Source organism: Chanodichthys erythropterus, chromosome 20, assembly GCF_024489055.1.
Source record: "Chanodichthys erythropterus isolate Z2021 chromosome 20, ASM2448905v1, whole genome shotgun sequence".
Classification (NCBI taxonomy): Eukaryota; Metazoa; Chordata; class Actinopteri; order Cypriniformes; family Xenocyprididae; genus Chanodichthys; species Chanodichthys erythropterus.
Window position 1 is genome coordinate 20,030,329 of NC_090240.1, and position 16,639 is coordinate 20,046,967.

General features: G+C 40.9%; 1 protein-coding gene across 3 annotated transcripts in view; it reads left to right on the forward strand.

Annotated features, from left to right (window-relative positions):
* The window catches only part of camta1a (calmodulin binding transcription activator 1a), a 443,175-nt gene extending 426,537 nt beyond the window's left edge, over positions 1-16,638 (forward strand). Inside the window, exons 18-27 of one of the 3 annotated variants that reach the window (XM_067371128.1) lie at positions 3,238-3,481; positions 3,943-4,014; positions 4,188-4,208; positions 6,152-6,351; positions 6,562-6,636; positions 6,917-6,947; positions 9,337-14,404; positions 15,524-15,618; positions 15,742-15,914; positions 16,099-16,201. In XM_067371128.1, the coding sequence (XP_067227229.1) occupies positions 3,238-3,481; positions 3,943-4,014; positions 4,188-4,208; positions 6,152-6,351; positions 6,562-6,636; positions 6,917-6,947; positions 9,337-9,369 (676 nt within the window). In that variant the 3' untranslated portion in view covers positions 9,370-14,404; positions 15,524-15,618; positions 15,742-15,914; positions 16,099-16,201. Of the gene's footprint in view, positions 1-3,237; positions 3,482-3,942; positions 4,015-4,187; positions 4,209-6,151; positions 6,352-6,561; positions 6,637-6,916; positions 6,948-9,336; positions 14,405-15,523; positions 15,619-15,741; positions 15,915-16,098 lie in introns of all 3 variants that reach the window. The other 2 variants (XM_067371129.1, XM_067371130.1) reach the window with 2 other exon arrangements.
* The last annotated feature ends 1 nt before the right edge of the window (position 16,639 follows it).

Here is a 16,639-nt window from a genome sequence, read left to right on the forward strand (position 1 = left end):
CGGCGGCTGGAGCGGCGGCGGCTGGAGCGGCGGCGGCTGGAGCGGCGGCGGCTGGAGCGGCGGCTGGAGCGGCGGCGGGTGGTGCGGGTGGCTCGGCGGCGGCGGCTGGAGCTGAGGGCTCGGAGGCGGCGGCTGGAGCTGAGGGCTCGTAGGCGGCGGCTGGAGCTGAGGGCTCGTAGGCGGCGGCTGGAGCTGAGGGCTCGTAGGCGGCGGCTGGAGCTGAGGGCTCGTAGGCGGCGGCTGGAGCTGAGGGCTCGTAGGCGGCGGCTGGAGCTGAGGGCTCGTAGGCGGCGGCTGGAGCTGAGGGCTCGTAGGCGGCGGCTGGAGCTGAGGGCTCGTAGGCGGCGGCTGGAGCTGAGGGCTCGTAGGCGGCGGCTGGAGCTGAGGGCTCGTCGGCGGCGGCTGGAGCTGAGGGCTCGTAGGCGGCGGCTGGAGCTGAGGGCTCGTAGGCGGCGGCTGGAGCTGAGGGCTCGTAGGCGGCGGCTGGAGCTGAGGGCTCGTAGGCGGCGGCTGGAGCTGAGGGCTCGTAGGCGGCGGCTGGAGCTGAGGGCTCGTAGGCGGAGGGTGGGTCTGTGGTCTCGTAGGCGGCGGGTGGAGCTGAGGGCTCGTAGGCGGCGGCTGGAGCTGAGGGCTCGTAGGCGGCGGCTGGAGCTGAGGGCTCGTAGGCGGCGGCTGGAGCTGAGGGCTCGTAGGCGGCGGCTGGAGCTGAGGGCTCGTAGGCGGCGGCTGGAGCTGAGGGCTCGTAGGCGGCGGAGACTGGAGCTGAGGGCTCGTAGGCGGCGGAGACTGGAGCTGAGGGCTCGTAGGCGGCGGAGACTGGAGCTGAGGGCTCGTAGGCGGCGGAGACTGGAGCTGAGGGCTCGTAGGCGGCGGAGACTGGAGCTGAGGGCTCGTAGGCGGCGGAGACTGGAGCAGAGGGCTCGTCGGCGGCGGCTGGAGCTGGAGAACTTTGCTCGGCGGCTGGAGACTGGAGAACTTAGGCGGCGGCTGGAGACTGGAGAACTTTGCTCGGCGGCGGAGACTGGAGAACTTTGCTCGGCGGCGGAGACTGGAGAACTTTGCTCGGCGGCGGAGACTGGAGAACTTTGCTCGGCCGCGGAGACTGGAGCTGAGGGCTCGTAGGCGGCGGAGACTGGAGAACTTTGCTCGGCGGCGGCGGAGACTGGAGAACTTTGCTCGGCGGCGGCGGAGACTGGAGAACTTTGCTCGGCGGCGGCGGAGACTGGAGAACTTTGCTCGGCCGCGGAGACTGGAGAACTTTGCTCGGCCGCGGAGACTGGAGAACTTTGCTCGGCCGCGGAGACTGGAGAACTTTGCTCGGCGGCGGCGGAGACTGGAGAACTTTGCTCGGCCGCGGAGACTGGAGAACTTTGCTCGGCCGCGGAGACTGGAGAACTTTGCTCGGCCGCGGAGACTGGAGAACTTTGCTCGGCCGCGGAGACTGGAGAACTTTGCTCGGCCGCGGAGACTGGAGAACTTGGCTCGGCCGCGGAGACTGGAGAACTTGGCTCGGCGGAGACTGGCTCGGTCCAAAAGTCGATAAGCCAGGCCACCTCACTTGGTGGCTCGCACAGGGTTGGAGCTGCAGGCTCGGAAAGGGCTGGAGCGGGCTCTGGAGATACTGAAGCGGGCTCTGGAGATACTGGAGCGGGCTCTGGAGATACTGGAGCGGGCTCTGGAGATACTGGAGCGGGGCTCTGGAGATACTGGAGCGGGCTGTTTCCTCCTCCTCCGCTTTCGGGACCCAGTTGAGGAGTGTGGGTTCCGTGTGGGGCAGGCAGGGAGTTCGCTGGAGGGGCATGCGGAGGAAGACAGAGGTTGACTGACTGGCCCGGCCAACCGTGTTTCTGGATGGACCAGAGACAGACACCCATCCTGAACCCAATCAACGACAAATTTGGAATCATTTAACCACAAAATGGAATTTATGGTTTCGCTTAAGGAGAAACGATAATCGGGTTCACCAAAACGGATGGTGTCATCGTCTAGTCCATCCAGAAACAGGGAGATTAAACATGCTTCAGGCCAGTCAGACAAAACAGCAAGCTCAACGAACTCCTCCACATACCTCTCCAGCGAACGACCGACCTGCAGAAGCCCGATGATGCGATCGCCAGCAGACAAGGGAGTGGGAGGCATTGGAGGAGCAGGAGCCAGGGAGCCGGGGAGTGTCTCCATCGCTTTCCTTTTGTGGAAAATCCAAAGTTTGGGTCCGTTCTTCTGTTACGGTATGCTGGTAGAGAGATGAGGCAGATACGGATTTCCACAATACATTCAATACTTTAATATAAACGAAGGCAGAGAACACCATACAAACACTAACACAAACAGAGAACAGACAAGGAGTGCAGGGAGTGAGTGCAATATATGGGGAGTGCTGACAATAGAGTCCAGGTGCAGGTGATGAGTGCTGATGAGGAGCAGACGAGGGAAGTGAGTGCAGGTGTGGAGAACAGGAGGATGATGGGAAATGGAGTCCAGGGGAACAAGGGATCCGTGACATATATAGCAAATATATAAAGAATTAGCATCCTATTTCAGAGAGTCCACTTTAAAATAAGTCAACTCAGACCAAAAAGTAAACTGAGTGAAAACGGACATAGTTCTACCTCTTTTTGAAAACACTAAAAAGTAATAAAGAATTTCTAATCATGAAAAAATGTAAAATTGTTTCCATTGCACTGTTAATATGCATTTTCAACACTGATAATAATAAAACATTTTTGTTGAGCATTAATTCAGCTTATTAGAATGATTTCTGAAGGATCACGTGACACCGAAGACTGGAGTAATGATGCTGTAACTTCAGCTTTGCCATCACAGGAATAAATTACGTTTAAAAATATATTAAAATATATATATATATATATATATATAAAAAAAAGATATTTCAAATTGTAGGATAATTTCACAATATTACGATTTTTACTGTATTTTTGATCAAATATGTGCAGCCTTGGTGAGCATCTTTCAAAAACAACAAAAAACATTTGAATGGTAGTGTATATTTATTTAATTTTTTTGCAACATATAGCATTCACATTCTTAATATGTATTTTAAGTGAAGAGCATGATGGAGCAGAGATGTTCTGACTTCATTTGTAAAAATACCTGTGTTCGGCTGGTGGCGGGTGTTAATTTCCCACCCTGGAAAAATAATTTAAAGGAAAAAACAAGTGTATGCCTTAACCTTGCTAACTTCATATATGTATGTGCTTGTTTTGTTTCTGTGAGCAGTCCCATATACAGTGAACCCCTGACCCCTCCCTCCAACCCTAGCCTGAGCCCGGGAAACTCGCCCATGCGTGAGGGACCGTTTGAGAAGCCTACCTTGCCTGCTCCAGCCGAGTGGAGTGAGTTTCTCAGAGCCTCCAACAGCAAAGTGGAGAGAGAGCTAGCCCAGCTCACACTGTCGGACCCCGAGCAGAGGGAGCTCTACGAAGCCGCACGGCTGGTGCAGACCGCTTTCCGCAAGTACAAGGTACAGGCCAGTGGCTCGGGTGCCACGCGCTTGTGTTGATGTGTGAATAGAGACAGGATGTAAACGTCTGTGCACAGGTATTGGTAGGAACGAACATGGGACACCCTCTGTCTTCTTCCTGCTTTGTACTTCCTTTCTATTTCATGAACACACAGACACAGAGTAGTCAGTCCCCACAGCTTCAGCATGGGTAAGGTGGCTTAACCAGCGCATGGCCTGGCTTATAAGGAGCGATTGCTGCCTCCTGTGGCTGCCTGTAATGAGTTTCCACAAAGATTCACCAGCTGGCCAAACTGGCGGCTTGTGCTCAGAGGCATCTGGTCTCTCAGCACCAGCTGCACCTAAGCAAGAAGGGTGTCTTTTCTCTATGACTTTCATTCTCCTTTAAGTGAACAGCCTAGTGGCTGTCTCCAAAACATTGCCCACTACTCAGACCAACCCTTTTCCTTCTATCCCTGCAGGGACGCCCACTGCGCGAGCAACAGGAAGTAGCCACCGCTGTCATTCAGCGCTGTTACAGGAAGTACAAGCAGGTAATCCTTTAAGATGCCGTGACATTGACTTTGCCAACCTTTGTTGGATATCTGGTTAATAGATCAAGCTCCAGCAAACACACTTGAGTCAATTATAAGCTTTCAGAGCAACATCAACCGCAAGGTCACAAGCTTTCCCATTCATGACAAATCTATTTTTTTTCCTTTACAAGCTAACATGGATAGCCTTGAAGGTAACTTTTTTTCCATTGTTCATGCATTATATAAAGCAGATTTTTTTGACTGGAGAAATGTTAAAATTTATTTAATACAATGGCCACTTATAAGCTGTGTCAATTACACATTTTGACACAAGTCTGTCTCTCTGCACTTTAGTTGCAAGGGACACCCCATACACTGTGTGGACCAAAGAGACAGATCTCGCTAGACCAGGTTTTTTTTTTTTTTTAATTGACTAAGCAGGATTTAGGGAGTCCACAGAAAGTTTAACTGGAAAAAATGTTACATTTTAAAAAATGGATTTTAGAGGTGTCCCAGTGTAGTGTAAATCTACTCTAGAACAATATTCTTTGTTAAAGGCACTATAAAAATACATTTGAATTGAATTAAAATGTTTTTCTTCAGTTTATGCATCTAACGTTACATAACAATGGGTAGAACTTAATACAAAGTCAATATTTTCTAGATCATATTTAGTCATTTGCATTGGCTTCAGTAGAGTAACAATATAAAAGCCAATTTAATTTTGGAAACATGTCTTTTGTATCATGCTTTTTATCTCACACAGTATAAATGGCTCTTCATACATGAAAATATATACACTGCCCTCCAAAAGTTTGGAAACACCCCTGGCAAAGTATGGTTTTGGATGATATCAGCATAAATCCTTATCATTTTTTGGTGCAAATACATTACACTAACTTGACATTATCATTGAAGACCAGCAATAATAATTTTCATTTTGATTACATAATAATGGCAATATATACATGTCAGACATGCCCCTTTGCCAGCTGTGATGCCTGGTTTAAACTGGCCCCAGGTTTGTAAAAGATTTTTGGGTCAGCTTTAACAATTGATTGCCAATTAAGTTTAGAATACAATGAACCAATTAGAACCCAGTTTAGGCCAGATAGCTGCTAATGCTGGATATTTTGATGCATCGAAAATGTAAGTTTTTTCTATGTATAAACTGTTTATATAATAAAATATGTTTTCGTAGTTTGTGTTGTCCCTTATCAGTGCAAAATTATCACAAATTAAAAAGGATTCATGCCAATATTGTCCAAAACCCCACTTTTCTAGGGCGTTTCCTAACTTTTGGAGAGCAGTGTAGCTGCCTTTATATTTTTGGAAGTGGGTCCCTCAGGGGAACATCATTTTGGTGGTCCTTGGCTTTAAAAAGTTCTAGATATTCAGTAATTAGGTCTGGAATAAAAGGTAAAAGAAGGCCAAAATAAGGCAACATGCCTCATTTAAATAAGCCGAAATACACAACTGTATTCTAGAAATAAGATTTTTTTTTTTTAAATGCAACTTGCTACTGCACATATTTATAAGCAAATCTGTGAAAAAAACAAGCCCAAAGACACTTAAAATAAGTGAACATGGACATAATGATGGATATAATGTTTTTGGTCATTAATATTACTTATTTACACCTGCAAACATTGCCAAAATTATCTTTTTGTCAATCATTGTCATTTTGGTAAGAAATCATAAACGTATGTGGTGTGATAATTTAGAGGTTTACACTTAAAGGGATAGTTCACCCAAAAATGAAAATTCTGTCATCATTTACTCACCCTCATGTAGTTTCAAACCTGTATGCCTTTCTTTCTTCTAATAAACAAAAAAGAAGATATTTTAAACAATGATGGTAACTAACAATGACAATACAATAGGAACCAAAACTGTTTGGTTATCTACATTCTTCAAAATATCCATATATCAATCTTCTTTTTTGTCTAGCAGAAAAAAAAACAAACACATACAGGTTTGGAACAACATGAACGTGAGTAAATGATGACAGAATTTTCACCTTTGGGTGAACTATCCCTTTAAATACGCTTGTCGCTTCCTAAATTTTGCAGTGTGTGTATGGCCAATGTGAATCAAATAAGGTGCAATTACGTTTGTGTCATTAATGTCTTGAAAATGTGTCTTTATGTATCAGTATGCACTTTATAAGAAGATGACGCAGGCCGCCATCCTTATCCAGAGTAAGTTCCGCAGCTACCACGAGCAGAAGAAGTTCCAGCAGAGCCGGCGGGCGGCCATGCTGATCCAGCAGTGCTACCGCAGCTACAGGGAGTTTGGCCGGCTGAGGCCCCACCGCAGAGCAGCCACCGCGGCACTGGTCCAGCACAAACTCAGGTAGCACCCATAACTCCTCACTCCATACACTGCCCCTTCGTAAAAGTCCGTCCAAATCTGATTCCAACTGTTGTTTGATGTTATGTAGTCAGCCAATAGCTCTTATGAATCTGTTCCAAATGGCATACTGTTCTGAGCTTTGCCCTGCAAGATATTTTATTCATGGACAAGATGTAATGTGCGAAATTAAGTGCGACGTTTGTGTTTTAGAAGCAGTCTTCTCACTAAGAGGCAAGATCAGGCCGCCCGCAAGATCATGAAGTTCCTCCGCCGTTGCCGCCACAGGTATTCTCCCACCACCTCCATTCATCCACTACCTGAAACACTCCTGATACAAATACTAATGTGACACTTGGAAAGCTTCATGTTTGTTTCCATACTCACATTTATTTTGGTCAACTTATTACAGATACTAACAGAACTAACTTTGAATGTGTGATTCATTAATCATAAGTGGTTTAGTGAGGGGTGCTCTTCCCTCCCTTGGCTCCCCCCTCCCTCCCCCCATCATCATATCTGCTGTGTGCTAATAGCTGTCTGGTGTTGTTTTGCTGTTAATGCAAAGCCCCTTGATGGACCATAGACTATTCAAGCGGGTGAGTGCAGCCTCAGCGATTCAGTATGTCTCCCTTTTTTCTACTGTATCTCTCTCCCTCTCGCTCGTCTCACACACACACAAAGACCCCCCGCCCCATCCTCTCTTGCTCCTTCTTGCCCTCCTCATCACCGTTGCTTGATGCCTGCTTGCATGACAGCTACCAACTGGACGCACAGATGACCGAGATCAAGGGCCTCAGGATATCAGTTGTGTCTTGCTATACACTAACCACAGAGATGCTGCATTAAACAAGCACCTTTTTCTCCTGTCTAGATTATTTAAGTTTCCTTTACTTCCTGTATTCGTGAAGAGGAAAAGATAAGATAGACGGAAGAACTGAAGGTTGTTTGGTGTTAAAGACGTTGCATGAAGATGATGATGATGATGATGATGATGATGATGATGATGATGATGATGATGATGATGAGTCTTGCTCTTTGACCATGAGGCATGCTGGGAAATATGTGACCCAGAGAAAATTGGCTGCCTCTCTGGCTTGTGTGTTTTGATTCTGACTAGTTTTTTTTGCACATGCTGCAGTGGGAACTGTCTATCTCTCTTTAATTGTTCGGTTGTAGATAACACATATCTTTGTAGAAAAAAATCTAAGCATAATACAAAAACAGAGTTGGTTGGATTTTATTAGATGTTTGATGTATTTCAAAAGGAAGTAGACAGAATAATCAGCGGACAACTTTCTTGTCAAAGACTACAAGATGAGAAGGTTTCAGACTGGTTTTTTGTATTAAATGAAATTCAGACTATTTTAAGCTTTTTGTCCTATATATCTACTTAGTGCAGAAACTTGCAAGGTGAGGCAATGAAAAAATGGGGCAAATCATCAGTGAAGATATGAGAGAACTTTTGCACAGAGCAAAAGTGTTCTTTCATACAAGTGATATAGAAATTATTATAAAAATTGTTCATTTATATACACAACTGTTCATAAGTTTGGGGTCAGTATGATTTGTTTTTTCAATTAATACTTTTTTTTAGTCATGATTCTTGAGAATAAAGACAATTATGATGTTACAAAACAAATAAATGCTGTTCTTTTGAACTTTCTATTTATAGAAGAATCCTGAAAAATGTATCACAGTTTCCATAAAGATATGAAGCAGCACAACTGTTTTCAACATTGATAATAATAAAAGAAAAAATGATTCTTGAGCACCAAATCAGCCTATTAGAATGATTTCTGAAGGATCTTGTGACACTGAAGACTGGAGTAATGATGCTGAAAATGTATCTTTTCCATCACAGGAATAAATTACATTTTATAGTTCACAATATTAATATATTTGCTGTATTTTGATCCAATAAATGCAGCCTTGGTGAGCCTTTTCAAAAACATGAAAAAAAAAAAATCTAACAGACACCAAACTTTTGAACTGTAGTGTATTGTCGTATGTAGATGCAGCTTTAAACTGTTCCACATAAACCATGCAATCTCTTAACAATCAGTATTCAAAAATATCTTTTACACTGTGCTGGATGGATATTTATAGATATTACAGTTTTTTTCCAAGTGTTCTTTTCTGTTTAAAGGAATACTTTGCCCAGAAGTGTTCATGTACTCTTGGTGGAACACAAAAGGAGTTGTTTAGAAGAATGTCCATCTGTGTTATTTCCATACAATGTATAATAAGCCATTCATTTTCATTGTATAGAAACAAGCAGCTTGGACATTTTGATAAATACCTCCTTTTGTGAAAAAAAACTGCCTCTTTACAGGATTAGTTGACTTCAGAATTAAGATTTCCTGATAATTTACTCACCCCCATGTCATCCAAGATGTTTATGTCTCTCTTTCTTTCTTCAGTCAAAAAGAAATAAGGTTTTTGAAGAAAACATTCCAGGATTTTTCTCCAAATTGCAGGTCTAAGGTCCAAATTGCAGTTTCAGTGCAGCTTCAAAGCGCTCTACATGATCCCAGATAAGAAATAAGGGTCTTGTGTTGCGAAGTGATCATTTTCTAAAAAAAAAAAATATATATATATTTTATATATAATATATATATATATATATATATATACCCTTATAAATATATATACCCCTATTTCTCGTCTGGGATCGTGTAGAGCTCTTTGAAGCTGCAATTTGGACCTTCAACCCCTTGAACCCTGGTGAAGTCCACTATATGGAGAAAAATCCTGGAATGTTTTCCTCAAAAACCTTCATTTCTTTTCGACTGAAGAAAGAAAGAGATGAACATCTTGGATGACATGGGGGTGAGTAAATTATCAGGAAATTTTAATTCTGAAGTCAACTAATCCTTTAACCACAGCTTGATTTGATATTCTTTGCTCTCTGAGATAAATGCTGAAATAACTTGAGATGTGAGCTTTTGAACCCGTGTCCCTTAATGTCTGTCTGTTGTTTTTCAGAGTGAGAGAATTGAGAAAGGCCAGGGAACATGAGAGCGTCCAGAAGAGCCCCCTCACAATGTGACATTACTCTCCAGACTCTTCCTTTCAGTTTTTCTGTTTCAACCAGAGACGTTTTACAAGAAAAAAAAAATAGCAAGAACACTGCAACTCTTACTACTACTGTATGACTGATACTTCGGCTACTAAACAACTGCTTTTTTTTCATATCTCTTTATTCCTTCTATGTTTCTTTTATGAAGGAAAGAGGCAACTGCCATGGATCAAAACAAACTCAAAGGACGTTGTTTTAGGAGGAACAACATTTGCTTCGTGGCATTTTTTGCACTTTTTAATGGATTGATTTGTCATTTTGGATGAGCATTAAAGTGTTTCGTTTGAAAAGGGAAAAAAAAGAGAAAGGATGGAAGATTGGAAGTCATGCTCTTCAGTGGCTCGTAAAGAAAAGATAAATGAAGAGAGAATGATGGTTACAAAATATGCCGTCGACACAGAAACATGGCCGGACCTGTTGCGAGTGTATTTCGTAGTTTTCAAAAAGATGACGAGATGTGTTTAGTGGGTAAAATTGTTACCAAAAATGATGTATAATTCATGAATTAGTTTTTGTACAGCCAGATGAATTCATCAGAAACTTCATCCAGTCTGTCCCTTACAGTCACCCGTCTTCTCTTAAGGGGACTGGGTTGCTATTGAATGTAAGAGGGAAACGAGCAGGCTTGGGTTGACGTGTCAAATGCTGATGTTATTTTGCTAACGAGAAGCGTGGAATGCATAGGTATACATACAATTTTAATCAATTTGATGATATTCAGCCACACACACATCAGCGAGACATCACAGAGCAACGGATCGCTCCAGGCAGATCTTGAATCTAGGCCACAGTCTTTTCGTTTGTATCGTTTTCAACTCCATTCATGTACTGGAGACAACACATGTCATCACCTCTGCCCATCATTTCCTATTGGCAAGTTTGTAATACGTTTTCTTTTGTTAATCCAATGTTAAATACACATTGGTGAAGCTTTTGTTGGGTTGAAAATCAACTTCAGAGGTTTTCTAAAGCTGTTAAAGAGAAATTTACATACATTGCCTTGATATCTTTGACATACTTTGAAGGGTCTCCACGCCCGGGGTTAGACAAATCCATATTTTTGACAATTGAGCAGTTCCTGTATATAAAGAAGGATGCCGGTACGCAAAGTAAAACATTTATCTAAGCAGGATTGTATTTTAGAAATATATTATTTTACTCATTGAAAGGGATCAAAACAGATTAGCGTCAAAATCTGAATATTTGTATAGTTTTGTTTGAATGCCTAAGAAGTATGGTTGTATCGTTTGTACATAGTGTAAATACCTGGGATAAAGTCAAGCTACTGTATGTGCATGACAAAAACGAACAAAGATACAAAAAAAGAGTTCAAAAGCATTAGTGGCTATGCTCTGTAAAACTATTTCACTATAAGAGTATTTTATTTTACTTTGAATGTTCTTGAGAAGAACATTTTGCTGAAGCATGACTTTCCTGCAATTATGAAAAATACTGTATTTATGAGGTAGGAGAAAAGGCAAAATGATCATTAGGTTATGTTTACATCTGTTTGTTTGTTTGTTTGTTTGTTTTTTCGGGGCTACCAAGAATCTTTTTGCCAACGGTGCCAAGTAATGTGAATGCTACTGCTTAAAGAAAGTAAGTTAATCATTTGCTGAACAGATAATCACATGGTAGTACGTGATCAGATTCACTTGCATTCAATTTGCATAACCCATGAACACAGTCGGTCTCGGATGATGGTGTATTTCAGGAAGAAGATCTTTAAGTGTATCACATATCCCATTTGGTTTATTTGTATATTTGTTTTGTGTTTCATAAGCCCAGATACTTTTGTATTATGTCAGTGAAACGATGTAAAATATGCTTTTCTGTTACGAATACGGAGGTACTAGTGGACCTTTCTAAGTGTAACATTCTGACAGTCTAGATGTGCAAGAATCCCTGTGAGTTGACACACTGTAGAAGCTTAAATCATTGAAATCCACACTGCTACACTGACTGAAAGATTCGGTTCTCTGTTATGCATGTAAACAGGATTCTTTTGGTGCTAAAACGTTGGCGTCAAGGGCCCTATTGACCTCCAAAGATCAACCAATTTCACCAGTGTTGCAGTGATGTTACTTTCAACAGCAGGTGTCGCCATGGCTTTCGAAAAGACGAACGTATGTGAAAACACTCCTGAAAACGATTTCTAATGCACTCAAAATGTGTACTATGTTTCAGTTTCCCCTCATGTCATATTTTGTATTTGCGTCTCTGTTCAAGAGAATGATATGTAAATGTTTTTCTTCAGAGTGCTTATGTTGGAAGTGCCTGATCATATTCTCAATCCAGCGAGCCGTGTCAGTCTGCATGTGAGGTTTGCAAGGGACTGGCATTAGCGAGAAGTGAGTAATAGTCTGTTCGTCTTTCTTTTCCGGTATGGAACTTCTTTCTTTGTCCACGTATTTCATTTTAACGCACCAGGAATTTATGGCTTCGTCATAACTCACGTCCCCTATTGGAACTGCCAGATGAACCCGTGAGGACTGCAGATTTCAGTCAGTCCGGGTGGTTCTTGCCTTGCATTCATCATTCCGGTAGCAGTTTAGGTTGTCAGCTGATGCACTGCGGTGGCAACTCGAGTCTTATTATGCTTGCATGGGTAACATAGATAACCGGGTTGCTGAAACAGCACCCAAAGCATGCTTATTTTTGTAGATTTGGTAGTCAGGTAGACTTGTTGAAGAAATACTGTTCTGTAAAGCAGCTGGTTTCATGGGTTTCAGAACTTCAAAAAGACCGAGGGCTTCGAAATGTAACTTTACAGTACAAAAAAAGTCAAAAAAAAAAAAAAAAAGCTGGCAAATTGTCAGTACTCATATTTACAGGGGCAGCATGAATCTTTTTTTCTTTTCTATCAAATAGAATTTGGCTTCCTGTTGAGTTTTAAATGGCATCGAATTCAGTTTCACTCCACTTTCCATTCACATTTCTTAAACGACTCCACTATAGAAACAGGTATAAAAAATAAAAAAAAACGAACAAACGTGTGTACCTCATACAAAAACACGCGCCACAGAACTGTGTCCATATCCACGTTAAAGTGTCCATGGCACTAGTGCAGTTGAAACCTCGGCTGTGAATCTGACGGGTTCACTTTTGTATCTTAACTCAGGTGCCAAACTGGAGAAAAGGGGAAGTAGAGCAGGTCACTTGAGAATTAGTTGCTGCTTATTGGGAAACGAGCCAGACTGTCCTGATCAAATTACTGTGATTCTGAACGTCATGCTGTTCACCTTTTTTTAAATCGACTACGTGAGCTGAGTTGGCGTACCTTAGGTCCCTAAAAAACGATTTGTCAAAAGAGACGCACTGACTGGTGTTGTATAAGAGTGTTCAAGCCCGTTCGAATGGAGCAGGTCTACACGAATGCGTCTGATGCTTGTGTAAATACGCATGGATGTTTCAGTTGTTCAATGCAGCTTCTCCGTCCGGATCCTATAGTCACTGTATAAACACACTGCTGTGGATATACTGTATCACAATATTGAAAAAGTGCTGCTCAGATCGATTCATCATCATCATCACGTTATTATAGTCACGACTAGACATTTAAAAGCATAGCTGTAGTCTAAAAACGCCAAACTAAAACCTCATCTGGTCGCATACGGGTTCATTTTGACAACTCTGCTTCAGCTTTAACGGTATCACAGCTCAGCCCACAGAAGATACCTCATTACTTTTGTTTGTCGCGTCACCAACTTAGAACAGAGACTGCCTTTCCTGCGCAACCATTCTTTAGAAAAGGGAACTAAACATCCCAGCACTCATGGACACAGAGCAATAAGCAATTCCTGAAGTGAAGACCTGTAGACCTAATGGGACAGCGATCTGTTGGACACACGTAGCTGACTAACTCTTATGCAAATGCCAGTATTGTGAGATTAGAATGCAGTAGTTTAAGGACAGTGCTTATACGACACCCTTCATGGAGCTGCACGTTTTCATCCCTTTCAAACCCAGAAAATAACGGCCCTGCCTTTATTACAAGCTACACTTGGGGCTCTCTACACTTTGCATGTTAAACTAGTGTTAGATCTACTTTTCCTCTCCTCTCTAGCTGTCTTTCTCTGTCTTTCCCGATTATGTAGCCCTCTCCCTTCCTAATGACCCCTGTTTTGTTTTTTTCTCTCTTCTTTTTTTTTTTTTAAATGTCTTTGTTTTTCTTCCTTCCCTCTGGTTTGAGCAATTTATTTTTGTAATTGTGCATGTTAAAGAGTCACTGAATCGATGGATATGTTAAAAAAGAGAATTCAGCTGCTGAAGCCATGCAAAATGTTTTGAATTGCCCTTAAAATATGAAAGATGTTTTCTGAATGCTTTATATTCTCTCTGCTGTAAAATAATAAAAGGGGAAAAACTTAAGAAAAGCTTGTTTTTGCCTGAAGTTTCAAAGTTATTTTAGTGTCTTTTTTAAAAACAAAAAACCTGAACTGTACTAATTTAGCAAACTAATTGTATTTCAGGTTGAATCGATTTTGTTGACTCAGTTGGGCCATCTGTTGGTCACCGCAACACACTGCATCCTGGATGCTGTGACAGTTTTAGGTCCAAATGATGCCATCCATCGTCATGAATTAGTGAAAGGTCATACAGTAAATTTTAGAATTATTGGTTGTCCTCGGACTTATATTCAGAGTCAGTGATTAAACTAATGCTTAGTTACTTTGTGTGATCAGGAATTGTGGTCGCTTGATGGCAATAATAACCGATAACAGGAAATGACTGCTGTGTGTGCATTTGTGCTTGTGCTGAAGAGGCATTTTTTGCTTTTAATAACGACGACAGAATCGGGGACAGTGATTGGGTCAGTTAAAGGCAGGGTTTATGGGCCAGGTAACTGCCTTTGGACTCCAAACACGTGGTTATTGGTCAGGATATAAAGTGTGAAGACAATTCCTTAACCTCAAGTGTAGCGCTGTTTTTTGCTCAACAAGAACAATCTGTGAATCACTGAAGGCTGCTCAGGTAAGGAACAAAGTCTTTGTATTTTTTGACTGTTATATATCATTTGCATTTATTTCTGTTCTGATTTGTTTGTTTGTGCTAATCATTATCATAATAATTTGTTTAGTAGAAAAATAATGCATGCATTAAGTGCCTCTCTTAAATTATGAAAGAAATTTTAATGACCATAAACAAGTTCAATTGAATCATCAAAATATGATGAAAAGATTATATATATATATATATATATATATATATATATATATATATATATATATATATATATATATATATATAGTTTTATAATTATTTTAGGGGTTTCTATCATTGGATCATTTGATGGATTTAGTTTTTATTAAGTAATTTTGTTTTAATATTTTATTTAATTACAATTTATAAACATACTTTATCACTAAAAAAACTTAAATAACCCCTTAAACATGAAGTATAATGTGACTATTTAAGACATTTCTCCTTATTTATAACCCTTTTTGGCATAAAGTGTTCTTTAAAATTTAGTCAAGAACCCTAGAGTTCTATATAGAACCTTAACCTTTTTTGAAGATATTAAGTAGATATTGAAAGTTTGTGTAGCTAATAAGATTGTACCATAGTTCTATAAAGTACTTATTATTTCAAAGTTGTTGTTTTTTATATTTAATATTAAATAATAATTATTATTATTATTTATAATAAGCAATGTGTATTGCATTATTAATAATGTATATCAAATAATTCTATATTAATTATATATGATTACAACTATTAATGTGTAATTTTCATTCAAATAAGCAATATGTAATATATTATTACTATTTATATATGTTTTTATAATACCATTTAATAATACAATTATTTGTTTGTTTATTCCCTTAAAGGGATAGTTCACCCAAAAAAGGAAGCCCCACTGTTTGCTGTAAATCCCCACTGTTAACTGTTTGGTTGCAAAATATCTTTCTTTGTGTACAGCAGAACAAAGAAATACAGGTTTGGAACAACTTGAGGGTGAGTAAACGATGACACAATTTTCATTTTTGGGTGAACTGTCCCTTTAAGGTTAATTCATTGACCTTCTTTTGTTTTATCATGATGATAAGGTAATTTATTTGTGCATTATTGTAAGCCTGTGCTGTTTTACAGACATAATGAAGAGGACATTCTGCTTGTCTCTCAGTCTGTTGCTGCTGTGTGTCTGGAGTGACAGTTCGCCTGTTCACACTGAAACTGTCAGAGAGGTGAAGGAACTTCTGTACTGATTTCTCAAGTAGCGTCATTTGGTCACAAAAATGTGAAATTGCGAGTTTTTATTTATGGAATATTGGAGTACTTGTTTTAACTGCTTGTGTGTGCGCTGTTAGATGATAGAGCTCCTCAGAGCGATGACTCCAGTGAATGAGCAGGAAGGACAGGACACAGAGCTGATGGGCTCTCCTGAGGTTCTCTGGCCTAATACTGAAGATATGGAGAAGAGAGACCTTCCACGTCTAGGAGTATCAATACATAGAGCCTTACCTTCAAGAGTCCACAGCAGGTAATCAAACAACCACTCATCTGCTGTTCTCATAAACATAATACAGCAGCAGCATGCTTTTTAAAGGTACCATTGGTGGACCTTGCCTGGACGTGTTTATTTTTATTTATTTATTTTTAGTGGTGTTTAACACGTATTGTAGGTCAGTCTTTGGCTTGACTTTTTCTTTTTTGTGTGTGTTCAGTAAGTCCGTAGATGCATCTAGATACCGTTTGTCCTCCCCAGCTAAGTGGATGTCCAGCCTCCAAGGTTGAAGTTTGGAGGAACAACCACTGTTTGATTCATCGGTCTCAAAAATGCTTGAATCAATCAATCCAAATCTCATCTGCATGTTCTCTGTATAAAGAACTCATCGCAAGACAAAAATAAAAAGGAGCTACAAAATATAAAAATGGGAATTTGAGAAATGGGAACAACATTCTGGACAAAGAATGGAGGCTTTTTATTATTTTATTTTTGCATTTATTTAGAGTTATATGTTTTATAACATACAGCTATTGTGGTCTATAAAGATAGTATTGGCACTGAATCCAAATATTCCAGCATTAAAAGCTGAAGATATGTAGAAAAAAATTCCCAGATATTTTACATGTTAGTGGTTTACATCAGCAACTGTTTTGCACATTTGTTTGTATTTGTATCCTGTATAATTTATGTACTGTGTATATGTGTGAGTCCATACTGGTAGGAAAAGCTATAAAAGCCCTGTCACTCATGAATCAGTA